Source organism: Manis pentadactyla, chromosome 7 (genome assembly GCF_030020395.1).
Source record: "Manis pentadactyla isolate mManPen7 chromosome 7, mManPen7.hap1, whole genome shotgun sequence".
NCBI classification, from domain to species: Eukaryota; Metazoa; Chordata; class Mammalia; order Pholidota; family Manidae; genus Manis; species Manis pentadactyla.
This window is the reverse complement of record NC_080025.1, coordinates 105,774,236-105,790,143: the sequence shown is the minus strand read 5'-3', so window position 1 is coordinate 105,790,143 and position 15,908 is coordinate 105,774,236. Positions and strand designations below refer to the sequence as shown.

At 36.0% G+C, this 15,908-nt stretch overlaps 1 protein-coding gene across 4 annotated transcripts in view; it reads right to left on the bottom strand.

The window, feature by feature from the left end:
- The window catches only part of BBS9 (Bardet-Biedl syndrome 9), a 426,494-nt gene that overhangs the window by 185,526 nt on the left and 225,060 nt on the right, over nt 1–15,908 (bottom strand). For all 4 annotated transcript variants that reach the window (XM_036897491.2, XM_036897488.2, XM_036897492.2 and 1 more), the window contains one exon: nt 4,390–4,562. In XM_036897491.2, the coding sequence (XP_036753386.2) occupies nt 4,390–4,562 (173 nt within the window). The remainder of the gene's footprint in view (nt 1–4,389; nt 4,563–15,908) is intronic.

Sequence of the window (15,908 nt, the reverse complement as noted above, 5' to 3'; positions counted from 1 at the left end):
GAGAATCAAAACTGTGGTATTTGGTACATGAATACATAGAAAATATAGTGGAATAGGTCAAATGGAAATTTAGTAAAGACCCAGTATCACTGGGGAAAAGAGAGATTATTCAAAAAATGTTTTCTGATAACTAATTAAATACATGGGAAAAAAGTAATAATTTCTTTCCAAGTCTTTACAGCAAAAGCAATTGCAGAAGAATCAAAAGTTTAGACACAACAAAAGTACTAGAAAAATTAGAATTTTTTAATAATCTTGGTATGAGAAAGATCCTTATAAGTCAAAAACCAACATAAACACATACACACACACCGATAAATTAAGTTTAAAAATTCTATATAGTTAATAAAAAGAAAAACATTATAAGTAAAGTGATAATACAAACAGCAAACTGCAAAAAATAATAGCAATAACCACAGAAAAAATGTCATGATCACAATATCTAGAAAGCATCTACAAATTAATGATAAAAGGACCACACTCCCATACAAATCAGTAAAAAAAAAAGTGTAACAGTCCAAATGGGAAAAATTTACAGAAAACTTAAACAGCTCTCAAACATACAACTTTGACCTAGCAATCCCACTTCTAAAATTTATCCTAGGGGTATGCTTACAAGAAATAATGTACATACAAAGATATTTATTATAGGTTTGCTCTGTTGTTATTATAGTACAATATTATCAATAATCAAAATATTCATCAACAGGAGAACAGGTTAAATAAAGAATACTACTTGGCAGGACTACTAAGTACCAATATGCAATACTATCTAATGATGCATTGAATGAAACAAAGCAAAAAATACAGAATAGTATGGATAATGTGCTACCATTCATGTATTTTTTAAAAATAAATCTGTATGTTAACATAGTTGTGACTGCATAGAATAGTTCTAGAAAGATCCACAAGAAACTACACACCAGAGGTTGCCTCCAAAGATGAGACTGCATAGCTAGAGGAGTCAGAAATGACTCTTCTCACACAACTCTTAATTTTTTAATTCAATATTATTAAAATAAAAGGAAGCTAGTTAAAGCTATAGGGTAGAAGGAACACTCCATATAATCAGATCATGTGAACTGCTAATTCAACTTTACAAAACAGTCATAAACTATTCTGAAATAAATATCATATTCAAAAATGTCCAGAAATCAAACGTATTATAGTTTACATTTCTGATATCAAACCTATCTTTTCAGTGTGTGCATTCTCCAGATACATGATTTTTAAAACTTGGAATTTTATGAACTTTTTTTTATTGAAGTATTGTTGATAAACAATATTATATTGGTTTCAAGTATACAACACAGTGGTTCAACAGTTACCCACATTATTAAACCCTCACTCCAACTAGTGCAGTCACTATCTGTCAACATAGAAAGATGTTACAGAGCCATTGACTACATTCTCTATGCTGCACTTCCATCCCCATGACTAATTTATGATTGAGATTTTTGTGCTCTTTTATCCCTCTCATTCTCCCCACCCACCCCCACCAATCCCTCCTCTCAGTGTCTACGAGAATACTGCTGTTTTGTTCATTTTGTTGTGTTTGGCTTCTAGACCCCACACATAAGTGAAATCATATGGTATTTGTCTTTCTCCACCTAGCTTATTTCACTTAATATAATATCCTCTAGGTCCATCCATGTTCTCATAAATGGCAGAATTTCTTTCTTTTTTATGGCTGAATAATATTCTATTGTGTATATATGTACCATCTCTTCTTTATCCATTCATTTATTGACAGACCCTTTGGTTGCTTCCATATATTGGCTATTGTAAATAATGTAGCAATAAACATAGGGGTGCATATATCCTTTCAAATCAGACATTTTGTTTTCTTCGGATAAACTCCTAGAAGTGGAATCACTGGGTCCAATGGTATTTCTACTTTTAGTTTTTTGAGGAACCTCCATATTGCTTTCCACAGTGGCTGTACCACTCTACATTCTCATCAATAGTACAAGAGAATTCCCTTTCTTCACATCCTTGCCAACACTAGTTAATTCTTGTCTTTTGGATGGTGGCCATTCTAACTGGTGAGAGGTGATATCACATTGTCCTAATGATAACAGTGTGGAACATCCTTTCATGTGCCTGTTGACCATCTGTATTTCTTCTTTGGAAAAACGCCTGTTCTGGGCCTCTGCCCATTTTTTAATCAAGTTGTTTGTTTTTATGGTATTCAGTCATATGAGTTCTCTTATATATTTTGGATGTTACCCTTATTGGATAAATCATTTATGATAATAAGTGACAAATAATGACAATGATGGTGATAAATAAATGATAAATAATCTCCCATACTGTAGGTTTTATTAACTTCTTTTAATCCCAATTTCAGAAGTACTAGATACTTAAATCAAAGTTGTGAATGAAAAAAAAAGACTCATTACCAAAAGTTGTGATAAATTTTTTAACTTATTGTAATTTTAAAAAGAATATTTCAGCCTACTCATCAAATTTTTTCTTTTAATTGTATAATTTCCTGCTATAGTATTTTATTTCCTGAATTCATTAAACCCACACAAAATATAAAAAGATGTTCTCAGTACTGAGACATCAGCCAGATCATCATCCTACTGAATGTGTAACAAAACAGCACTGACTGAATGTTTCCATGCATCAGAATTTCAACATTTAACAAATATTTATTGATCCCAGGGCCAAGCACTGTTCTAGGCACTAGGAATTAAAGAATGAAAAAAAAAAAAAACCAGACAAAAATTCCTGCCTTCATGGAGCTTATACACCAAGGGACACTTGTTTCCAAAAGTCATCTTCATTAAAAGTTTAAAATCATAGTTTTTTAAAAAGCAGAGAAGGGCCAGAGAGTAAAGGAAATAAACTGTATCCTTTTAAATTTGTGTAACAAATGAAAGTGCCTATAGTTCACTATATTCCCTAAGCCCCTCCCCAGAAAGGAAATATCCCCGATGTGGAAACACAAGGGATTTATGAGCCAGCAAATAAGGGTGGAAAAATTATATGTCAAACATATGGTCAATCAGAAGCCGGTATTTTCTATTTTAAATATTACAAATATGTAACTAGTACAGTCTTTCAGTGGACTCTCTTCCATAAACTAAATCCCAGTTTTGTGCAGTGAAGCCGGAGTTTCTTAAAATATATCCTAAAGGCTGTAAAGGTTCTCAATCCTTAAAAATAACTAAATATATTCCCCAAACTGTCCATTGTGGTGCCACAATTTCATCAAAAGTGTACTATTCTATTAAGTATTATCAGCACAGATATGGGAAAACCCAAGTAAGTTCAATTTATTTGCTAATGACATGTTATTTATAATGGGATTGTATGCACTAAAATTTTCCCTTTATGTTCCTTCTGCACTCAGTCTTTACAGGTTAAAATCAGTGTTCTTAGAAATTCCAGGGACTGAATATTGGGTAGAATCTTCATGTGACTGACAGATTACATGACATCTTTCTCTCTCTCTCTCGTCACACACACATGCAAACACATACACACACACCATGGTTTCTAATCTAAAATGCAAAAAAACTACTTGTTCCTTAAAAAGTAGTCACTATAGGGAAGCAATGCTTCCTTCAATGATGTTCAGAATTCTTTTTAAAAATTCCCCCTTGTAATGGCCTACAGAGTCTATTTACAGGCAAATAAGTAGGGCCTGATTTTTTTAATACATGGGACTTTTAAAACAATGGCTATAATTGTCCAATTCATTTACAAAACGTTACTCTTGACTATTTCCAAATACCAAATCAATCTTCAAAGGATTAAGATTTGACTCTATCAAGATACTCAAGAGAATCTAGCACAGGCTCTGAAGATACCCCCTAAAGAAAAAAATGCAAAAACAAAAAACAGTAAGACAACAAAGTCACTGTCAGATCTCATTTATTTAGACATTTAACCATTTGGTATTTCCGAAGCGCCCATTGTGCCAGATACTGAAGAATATTTTTTGTGTTTAACCCTCATTCAAATGCAGACGTTCTGGTATGCTTGTTAAAAAAGAAAAGGAAAAATCACTTTATAATCACACTTCATTTATGGCCTGCTAGAATTAGTTAGCCAAACGGCTGCCGATAAACTCAGATAGTTTTAACACTGGGTTATTGGAGTCAAAGGTTAAGTCCCCGTGTGGGAGAATTAAATCAGCTCTGTTCTGAAGCCAAACCAATGCTCACCTCCAGGCAGCCACTCTGTAAATGTCTGCAACTGATCACAAACTGGGCAAGAGGGCAGAAACAGATTCACAAAACCCACCATCCACGTAAGGATAACAACCTGAAGCACAGGGCCTAACAGTATGTATTCCAGAACTCTTACCTCTGTACCATCTCTTTCTCTTGAATATATTGAAAAATTACAGATGATGTGGGTTATGATCATACACACCTCAAAATGATGATCGATCAACTCAAAATATTCTTGAAGGGGCATAGACCCAGAAAAAGAACATGCGAAATCTCTGATTCCCTGTTTTTCAAAATATTCCTGAAGACGGATAATAAGCTCATTTGTTATGAGCCAAAGATCTTCAAATTGTTCACTCTGAATGCGATATCGTTCTAAGAGAGAAAAAATAATAAGGAAAAATGCTTATTAATACATAATTGCCAGCTGAAGCTACATAAATTATCACTCTGACATGAATACCAAAATGAAAGGATAAATATTTCTTTTCTATAATACAGATATGATTTCTACTGACTTGATAAAAACACTTGTGCATTATTACAGTTTTCTGTATCAACCACTTAACATTTTCAAGTGTAATTTCAAAGGTATGTGGTCACAGTGGCAAGTTGTAGAGTATGGTCCCTTTTTTTACTATGTATCTTATAATAATTTCAGTATAATGAAAACACCCAAATTTGAGTCCTTCTAAAAAAAAGACGAACTTTACTTAAAAGGCAATAAAATAGCCATCACAAGAGCACAATCTGTTATCATTATTTTGTTTCAGAATATCAATGTGAAATAAAATTTATTCTATAGAAAGCCCCACATCCTGGACTCTATAGCCAACTTAAGTCTCTGTAATCATCATCAAAGTTTTCTACTTTTCTAATAGCTCTTATTTGAAGAGATTTTTTGCAACACACTCTTCTCTAAATACAAGTTTTGTTTCCTTCCATGCCCCGAAGCCTCAGCTCCAAGGGAGCCACCTTTCTGTGTACCCCTATCCTGGTGACAGTGGTGACAACAATCATGGTGACAAAGGTGGCAGGCCTAGACCTATGGTAAGAGCAACTGCTATTTCTTGAGCACCAACTATATACCAAGCACTGTGATTACAACAAATCCATTTTTATAAGAAGGAAGCCTAGGGACAGAGAATTTCAGAGACTTGTCAAAGGTCACAAAGCAAACTACATGTCAGAGCTAGAATTCATGACATATATGCCTCTTCCCTACCTGTCTAAATCCTACCTATTCTTCAGGACCTGGATTCAAACTCACCTACCCCAAAAACCTTAATGTGTACCAATCATAGCAACCTAATATGTGCCAGGTACTGTCTTAAGCCTCTTATTTAAATCTCTTATTCAAACCTCAACAGCCCTATGGGGGAAATGTTATCCCTATTTTACAGAAGAATAAATCCAGTGACAGAGGACTAAGTATTTGCAAGGTCATCTAGCCAGTTAGTAACAAAGCAGGGACAGGAATACTAGCTATTAATCCAAAGATTAACTATTAATCTTAACCACCTTACAATATTGCACACCTCTGAATTTAGAGATTTAATATAACCACATATACCACATATTATTATTTAACTCTCCAGATGTTTATATTCAGTTTCCTCAAAGAAATTATACACTTATTGAGATCTAGGACCAAGCGCCCTACTCCATTTAATTCACTATTTATAATCTATTTTGTGCAATGTTGTAAAGAAAGAAATGTTAGGAGTACAAAGATGAACTCAGTCTTCCTGCTTAAAGAGGCCAAGGTCTAGATAAGGTAGCATGGCATATGAACATGTGAAATATTCATTCATACTCCTATGTTTCCTTGACAAATTGTGTTAATATATTACATCTTTAAATTGGTTATTAGCAGTTCAATTTGCCATCCTCAGCCAGAATTCAAGAATGTATCTGCTCTCATGTCCCCAGTTATCCTCCTTTTCAATTATACAAGGAAAAAAATATACTGGGGATGCTGTGATGGTGCATGGCAAACACTCAGGTCTTCTCTGCAATCATACCATCCCTCTTGGAGCTTCGGCAGCCCTCCCCTCACTGCCAGCTTATTCTGAATGCTGGCTTCGACCTATGGTGCTGATCAGATGTTTTATTCATTTCTCCCCATCAAAGACATTAGGACCAAAGTCAGATATAACAGCCTTTACCTTTCTTTGTAAATGTCACTGAAGGTTTAATGCTTCAGAAGATTAGAAAGAGCACAGTTATGGTGGGGTAGGAGTAGAGAGGTAGAAGAGAAAATGATGATGACAAAATACAGTATTAGAATCCTCTAAATCCTAGGTCCTAACCAAGCTAAGCTTGGGACTCAACATATTAAATCCAGACACTCACTCTTTCATTCATTGATCAACCTCAGTGCAAGATTGCTAGGGATAAAATCGTGACTAAAGCAAGAACCTCCACCCTCAAGGAGTTCCCTGTTGATGTGGGAAGATGGAGTGATGGGGAGAGAGTGAGCAGTACCTCTGGTACCATTGTTTCAAGGATACCCCACTGAGGCTGACCTTGCCACATAAGTGCCAGGACTTCATCCCAAGGGACAGATTACTATTTTCAAGTATGTGAAACCTTTCACACAGCAAAAGAATTTGACAATAGCAAAGAAGCTGCAAAGGGTAGATGGCACAATAAAAATTGTAAAATAAATATAGATATTCAGAGTTAGCAGCCTCAGAGGTAGGGAATTCTCTCACTCCACTGGAAGTGTTAAAGGCTCAGAACTCCTTGGTGTTTGGTGCTTTCTTGAAAGTATCCTTGTGAGTTATAGAAGTCAATGGGGAAGAAAGGTGGGTCATGTCCTGAGCACAAACCTGTCTGTCTCTATGACCTGGGACAGATGTTTGCTGCCAGCTCAATGCTGCCTCCGGGTCCCAGCCATCCGTTCCTCCTGGGCAGATGTTTGGCTTCTGACTCAGGACTGGCCTCAGGACCCTTGTTTTCTGTGTATCTGTCCACCTTGGGGCAGGTGTTTGTCCAGCCCCAAGCCCCCCCTCCAGGCCTAGGCAGTACCCTAGGCCTCCTAGGGGAAGGCGCTCAGCTGGGTCAGCTGCATCTTGTTTTGCAGCTTTATGATCTCCCAAAACACTGGCTTCATATTCTGCTGGACCAGGCTTTGCTGGATGCAGCAGGTATAGGTAATAAAGTTGTACACTGTAGCGATCCAGGCCCCAACAGGACAGCAAGATATAGTCACAGCCCTTGGAATGACAGAGCCAGAGGGACAGTGGCAGGTGTGGGCACATATGTTGGCATTGCCACACTTGACTGCTGCCGCTCTTGCTGCAGAAAGCATCTGCACAGCCACAAGCTGGATGGTGAGTGTGTTTCCTCCAGAGTGGCCTGCACTAGAGGTCCCACGTTATGAAGTCCAGGCAGGGGCCTATGTCCTCATGATACTCACTTCGCAGGAAAGAATAGGGCTTGTCCAGGGTGGGTGATTCCCTCCAGGCTTGGAACTCTCCAAAAAGGGTCATGTCCACCTCCTTGTCTTCCTTGTCCAGGGTGAGCGCATGTCCCACATGGAGCACACAGCTGAGCAGAGGGAGCTGCTGGTGCTCTCTGCCCTTGTAGGGCCCAGTTGCTGCAGATAGAGCTCGTGGTTGGGAGATGCTGGTGTGGGTATGATAACCGTGTCTTCCTGACTGTCACTTGCACCTTGCTGCATGTTGATCCTGCCCTAAGCCTCCATCAGCAGCTTTGCTGACACCGCCTACTTCATGTGGACCTCTCACACCATCTTGTGGGCTTCCTTGGACAAGCTGGCCATCAGCAACAACTCCACCTCCTGTTCCAGCAGTTCCCACACCTGGAATAGCTGCTCATGATCCTGATCTTTCAGTTGCAGCTCCTTCTGGGCTGTGTGAGCTCTGCCTCAGGAGCTCAGAACCCTGCCTTTATTGCAAATCTCCTATGGAGATCCTATAGACATACTTGTCAAGAGGATTAAGGAAGAGCTTCCTCCAGGATTTATAATATTGAACAAGGTCCTTCCCCAAGGATATTGTAAACTAAAGGGCATTACTTCATTAGACCCACATAGAACCTAACTAACCCAGTAACTTTCAAATAGCAAATAAGAGAAAAAAGTGGCTTTAAAAAATGTATTTTCCTTAGCATAAAATTGCTATCATTTTAGATAGAACTATAAACTTTTACATAAATATTACAGTGCTAATATTTCAAAGGAAACTTAATTCATTCAGGTTCTAGAAAGATGTTGAGTAGGTTTCTATATGCAGGTAGAAAAACCTGAGGGGCAGCCTAACTATACATAAAGAATAAAATTAATTATCTATAAAATGAAATAAAACTACATAAGTTATTCTATTCAGTTAAAATATTTCAATACAAATGTGACATAATTTACATATCTTACAAGAGATGCAGACAAACAAATGGGATTATTATGACAAACTTAGAAGAACTTTATCATCTAGCCCAAGACATAAAAAATGTACATTTTAAGGTACCTGAATGAAATCAAGGAGAAAGCCATGGAGATATCTACGGGAAGAGCATTCCAGGCCAAGGGAACTGTGAGTACAAAGGCCCTGGGGCAGGACTGTGCCCTTAGAACACTGAGGTTCAGTATGGCTGAAGCTGAGTGAGCAGTTTTTATGCTGCTTTATAACAAGATATTACACTAGTTTCTGTTAAATCTCCATGTAGGTACTGCAAGAAAATCTGGAAACAAGGCATATTCAGATATGCCAGGCAAGTCTATTTACTGAAAGTTATCACTGGGGAAAACATAAAGAGAATTCTTGGCAGGATACCAACAGTACCCTTGAGCCCAGCTGGCCAGGAGTTGAGGTGTTGATGGGGGAAGACAAATCCCATTAGCGCCTATCCTAATCCCTCCTAGAAAGTGCTGGACTTAGTCCCCATTCACAGCTTACACTGGGCACGGGTGTTCTATTAAGGAAAGCAGGGCAGGTTGTGGCTAGCCAAGAAGGGTCGCAGTACCTAGAACTCCTCCCTAGGGAGGTGAAGCATCTTGTCTCTGCCACCTACAACTGGAGCTCCTTCCCTTCCCCCGTCAGGCAAAAAAGTCTCTACTCTGACAAAATGAAATGTGGGCAAGTCTAGGCATTTCCCTTTTTCTTTTATCAAGATTTGAATTATCTGAAATAATGAACTCTCTGAACTCTCTGAGAAACCCATCTCAATCCCTCCTAGTGGGCAAACAAAAACTTCCACTTGCTAAAGATAAAAGAACAGAGACAAGTCATGAGCAAGTGGGTTCAAAGGAGAAGGACAAGTTAGAGAAACAAACTGCAATCCCCTTTGTGAAAGAGTCGTAATGCAAGACTGTCTTTAGTTGACAGTGTCAAGGTAACACTGATAGACTCAAGGTAACACTGTACCTGTTCATTCGTTCAAAAAATATCAAGTGATAAGTGCTGGGGAGAAAACGGGGAGCGACACATACTGGTCTGAGTTCTCTTCCTAGCGAGAACACCAGAAAATAAATAACAAATAAATTGTCACAAGTTATGAAAGGACTATGATGCACATAGAAAGGTTGCTGTGATGAAGAGTAATGGGTGTTCTTTCTTGAGATACTGTGGCCTGCGAAAGCCTCACTGAAAAGGTGGTATCAATGATAGGACCAATAGTAACAATGATGAAAACAATACTAGCAGCTAAAATTTACCAAGTACTTACAGTGTACCAGGAAATTACTATATGCTTTTCAGAAATTATCTCATTCGATTCTTACATATTATCATTGTAGTATTACCCACATTTTGTAGATGAAAAAATAGGCAGAGTAATTTTTCCCAAGTCATTCAGATGAATTGAGCTTGGATTTAAACTATCAATTTGAGTCTAGATCCCACATCTCTAATCATTCTGTACATAAAGCTTGGAACTTAAGGATGGGAAGAATAGTCCACATAGAGGGAATGGCAAGCTCAAAGACCTAGGGCAAAAAAGTCAGATATATTCCAGGCCAGAGTGCAGATGAGAGTGCCGTTAGATGAGGGGCGATGTTAGGCCAGAGCCAGAACATACAGGGAGACCTATAAGCATTTGTACAGAGTTTGGATATTATTATAAACAAAAAAGAATTTAAGTGAGAGTGGCATGATATAATTTTTAATTGTTTCTTCATTTTTGTACAAGAGCTGCCAAGTAGAAAATGGATTAGAAAGGGCAAAAATAGAATTATAGTTAGGACATTATAACTATGGTCCAGGCAACAGACAGTGGTGGCATATGCAGCAACTAAAGGCATCACATTAGAAAGGAAATCCTCAAGTTTCTCAAGTCTTATCTTCTAAGCAAACCTTAAAATCTAGTAAGTTTTTTAATCTGTGACTTCCATACAAAAGAAATTATCTAATCTACAATTTCTTCATTTACAGAAAGTGGAAATAAAACATACCTCATGAGGTTGGTATGGAAAGCAAATACAATGTTGTACTGAAAAGACCTATACAAATGCAATTTATCTTTGTAATATAAAATTTAGGTCAAGGAAAATTAGATGTTCAAAAAATAAGTTGAAAAAATTAAAACTATCTGACCCAAAAAATGTGAAGTAAAACAATGGAAAAATCTAAAACTCAATGAAAAATCCAAATATAAATAAAATTCTAAATACCCAGCAGGTACTTGCTATAGACAACATTTGTGGTCCCCCCAAAATTAATATGTTAAATGTTAACATCCAATGGTATGGTGTTAGGAGCTGGTACATTTGGGAGGTGATTAGGTTCTTAGGGTGGTACCCTCATGAATGAAATTAGTGCCCTTTAAAATGACCCCCGAGAGAACCCTTGCCCCTTCTGCCATGCGAAGGCACAGCAAAAAGACATCTATGACCAGTCCCTCACCAGATACTGAATCTACCACCTCCATAAATGTGAGAAATAAATTTCTGTTGTGTAAAAGCCACCAGTCTAGGGTATTTTGTCATAGCAAGCCAAATGGACTAGGACAGTACTCTACTGTGACCAAGTATAGTACATGAATGTCACCAAATAATAGAGATGTAAAAATCATAACAAACATTTAAAAGCTGTAATATTTCCTGTGACTTTAAAATTTTGACTTCAATTATTTCCTTATTCTCATTAGTACATGGAGGGGAAATTTTTTTGTAATGAAAAAATTTACAATTACACTTGGAAGTTATAAATTTAAACATAATATTTTTAGGTTGATTTTTTTTTAGATTACCAAAAATCAACGAGAATCAATGAGTCAAAGATTTGTAAGGTATTATTGTGATTTTTCAGCATTTTCTCAAAATTAGTACTCCAAGATGGTTAACATTGCTCTGGAGACCTTTCAGAGTATACATTTCATGGAAAGGAGAAATGAAAATTTCTATTTATAATATAACATGAAAGAAGAAAGCTGTATTTTAAAATATACCCTTACAATATTGGTAATTAAAATAGCTGCCAAAATTAACATTCAAAACTTATTTTTTTTTATCTCTTTTCCTTTACATCTTGTAATAGCCAGCTCAGTGGAAATAGTCATTTCATCTTCCAAATGAAATAAATTTGGATGATTGGAGTTTAGTCAATTGCCATTCCAGTCTACTACAAACAGAGAAAGTAATATAGTTAAGCAGCGCACAAAAATGCATCATGCCCGTCTCTATTCATGTCAGAACATCTGACATTCATCAATATAAACAATGTTTGTATTCATGTCATAAACAAAGCATCAATATAATTTACGCTATTTGGAAATTTTTAAATGTGAGATGGAAAAGCAGATGAATGCTTTTTAAACCAAAAGATCGGAGGAAATTATATAATTTCAGTAGATATTAGCATAATAATCTAAATATACCACCTTCTCAATCTTAGTAGAAACTACAGATGGCTATCTAAGTTTACTTTTCAAACGACTTTTTCCAAGCTGAATTTATATAATATTTCCACTGTCTTTTGGTAATACTGCTAAGAAATTCTAAGATAAATATTAAAAATATTATATTGATGCATCATTGTACACATTACAGTGTTCACAGTGGCATGAAGGGACTTAAGGTTTGAAAGGGGACTTTTCAAAAGGCTTTTTCCAAGCTGAATTTATATAATATTTCCATTGTCTTTTGATAATATTGCTAAGAAATTCTAAGATAAATATTAAAAATACTATATTGATGCATCACTGTACACATTACAGCACTCACAGTGGCATAAGAGGACTTTAGGTTTGATCAATACATTTGTCCCTAAGTTTTTGACTTCATTAAAAGACTATCACAGAGCCCCTACTCTATGAACTTCCAGGCACAGAAGTTAGTTCACTGATGTCCAACCATGATTTATCAAGCACTTAAAGATACCTTTCCCCTTTTTAGAATGCCCTCCACTTAAGAATTTCCTATTCATTCCTCAAGAAGCTTTACAAATAAAATCTCTTATGAAGGCTCATAACTTTGGGCTCCAATAGCACCTGAAGTATGCTTCTATAAGTGTATCAAACATTCTATTATCAGTTCTCCATCATCTCTCCCATTAGCCCAGGAACTCTACAGAAGCCACGATAGTCTTTATACCTAATATATGATGAATGAAAAATAAAGAGAGGGAGTAGAGCAAAACTCTCACTTTCATTATTCTGAAGATGTTTTGGTAAAACATTCAAGATCACATGTGCTTTCTTTTCATACATGCAAAAAGAAAAACTTTTTTAAGGCCCAAACTTTACATACGTAACTATAATTATTTCACTATACCTAAAGCAAAATAATCAAGTGGATAAGCAAAGAACTTTTAAAATTGGCCTTATTCAATTAAATCACTCTTTCTAGCATGTTAACATCTTTCAGGATATTGAAATATTTGGTGTTTTAATTATCTTTCCCATTTTCCAAAGGCCTACCTGAGGCTACATAAATTTACTATTAGCAACTGCTTAGCCCTACTTGTGACACTGAGAGTATATATTTACTTAGCATTCATTGCCAATCACCAGTTTAGCAGGGTACAGAATTCTAAGTTGAAAATCATTTCCCTCAGATCTTGGAGAAAATTTTTCTATCATCTTCTAGCATCCAATGATTCTGATGAAGAGTTAAATGCTTTACTGATTCGTATTCCTTGAGTAGCCTGTTTTTTTTCATTTCTAACCTTTGAGGATATGTTCCTGATCTTTAGTGCTCTAAAATTTCACAATAATGTATCTAAATGTGTTTCTTTTTCTCATTCATCATGCTAATCTCAAACAGGCTCTTTCAATATCCATACTGTGACAGCTCATTTCCTTGAAATCCTGGTCTCCACTGGTCTTCTCTCCATCTCCTCAACCCACTCCTGCAAAGTTATACATTCTTTGATGAGCTTGTCAGTAGAATTTGCAGTCCTTCTGAACTCTCAACATCAACATCTCATTCATTCTCTGACCACCACTTTTTGTTCTTCTACTTCATTTGCTCTTACAATTCACACTGCTTCGCTTTGTCAAGACTTGTGAGTTACTGAATGCATTAATTTTTCACCATGTATCACTTTCTCTACTCTTTATTTCTGTTCTTATCAGCTTAGATTTGGTAGTCCATTATTACAACCATTCTCATAAAAAATATTTTATCTTCAATTCTCCTTTTCAATATCCCAGCCTTTAGTTGCCTGTATGCTGATAAACAAATAACTGCCAGGGAAAATCGCCTAAGGATGACTGGTTTCACTTCAAAATTCAGTTTCTCAACCTTCAGATAGGAACTCAACATTGCCCTATCCTTCATAAGTTTGCTTTCTTATTCTGCAAAACATGAATGTCATAACTTTTTTTCAAGATTAGACATCATCAAAGCTCCCTTATCTTTCTACCATCAAATCTACAAAGTCTCCCTGAACCTACAACCAATCTTTCCTGTCACAGTAAAGTTACAAAGACCTATCCTTCAATCTCCCCTGCCCCTCAAACTCTGCATCCCACCTCACCTCCTCCTCAAAGACTTCCTTGCTTGTGAAATCCCCTTCTCTTTCCTGATCATCAGCCTCTCCCACTGAACACAATCATTTCAATTAATATTCAAACATGTTCTAACATTGCTCATTTAAAAACAAAATGAAACAGACAACTCTTTCCAGCTACATCTCACTTTGGAATTACTTAGTTTGATTGTCCAATTCTTACTGAAAACACCAGACACTGAAAACTTGCAACACTAGATAATCTAAATTTATCCTTGGATTAAACTACAGTTTGTACTGCACTGATCTGGGCTCAGATAGAATTATATTTAGTAAATTGAGTTTTATCATTATTTTTAAAGCTCTATGAAATTTGTTACTAATAAATTATAATTAAATAAGCATTTAGAAATAAGCTATAGAGACATTATTGAAGGGGTTGTCTTTGTGATATTCAAAAGAGAAATTTCATCATGGACTCAGCACCAGTAAGGCTATGCATCACCTAAACAACTGATTTGATTTTACCTTTTGAATATTCTGAAAATTGGAATAAATTGTTATTTATAGGCTGCTAGTACCTTATCAATTATGTAGTATACATTTCTGAATGTTGATCTTATTCTCATGCTTATTAATGATCTGATCTTATTTTCTCTCAGTTTCCTTCAACTATTTATTTTCTCCTTTCGTATTTTGGAAATTTTTGTAAACTATTCTAACTCCTTTAAGAACCAAGTGGAACAAGGCAAAGCACAAATAGGTATAATAGAAATAAAGATAAAAACAGAAGTAGAGACAAGGAAGACCAAGAAGAGGAAAGAGGCAGAAAGGGGAAGAGGGAGCGAGAGGTGGCAGTGTTTGTTGTGAGGTAGTAGGTCACAAGGTGGAGCTGGAGCTTAAGAAAGTGGCGTGGTCGGGATACATACATATTTAGGCAGCAGCACATTTCTTCTGAAATCCCACTGTTCTGCATCACTCAAAATAATTGACTTCCAGGTAGAAATATTTTATAATGCTAAAATGTTTTACCTCATAAATTGACCTGTGTTGTTGTTTTTTAACAACTTTATAGAAGTATAATTGATACACAAAAAACTGCAAATATTTAATGTACACAATCTGATGAATTTGGACATATGCATACACCTGTAAAACTATCACAACAATCAAGGTAATAGACATATCCATCACCTGTCTTCTTATTTTCAATTTAAGAATGTGGAAATCATTTTCAGAAATTTCACTATTGTACTTTTCCCAGATATTTTTATCTTCAGTGCTTTCTTTTTTCAGAATTCACATAATAAACTCTATTGCACAGAAGCACTATTGTACTTTTGAAAATAAAAAGCCATTCAGTTCCCCAGAGAATGTGATTTGACATCTGAGACAATGACCTGTATTTGCTTTCCTCATGTCTACATTGGCTGAACTATAACAAATCAGGAAATTGAACTAAAATTACTATATAGCACACTTTAAGCATTGGTTGATTATCAAACAGGTTTTCAAAAGAGATGAATATGTGGAACCCATAAAAAATACTATCCAAGAACCAAGGGCAACTCTATATGACTTAAGAAGCAGTTGACTGTTTACTAGGGAAGAAATACTAGATGCTTTTTATATGTAGGGTATTTCTGCCTATCTAAATTTTCAGACTCAAGATGTGCATTTCACAAAAATGAAAAATGCCACAGACTGAGCACAAATTACTTTATTTCTTTCTTGGGGATGGATGATTACTTTGATGGAGCAATAGAGAACACCAACATTTGTCTCAACCCCAGAAAACTATACTCTC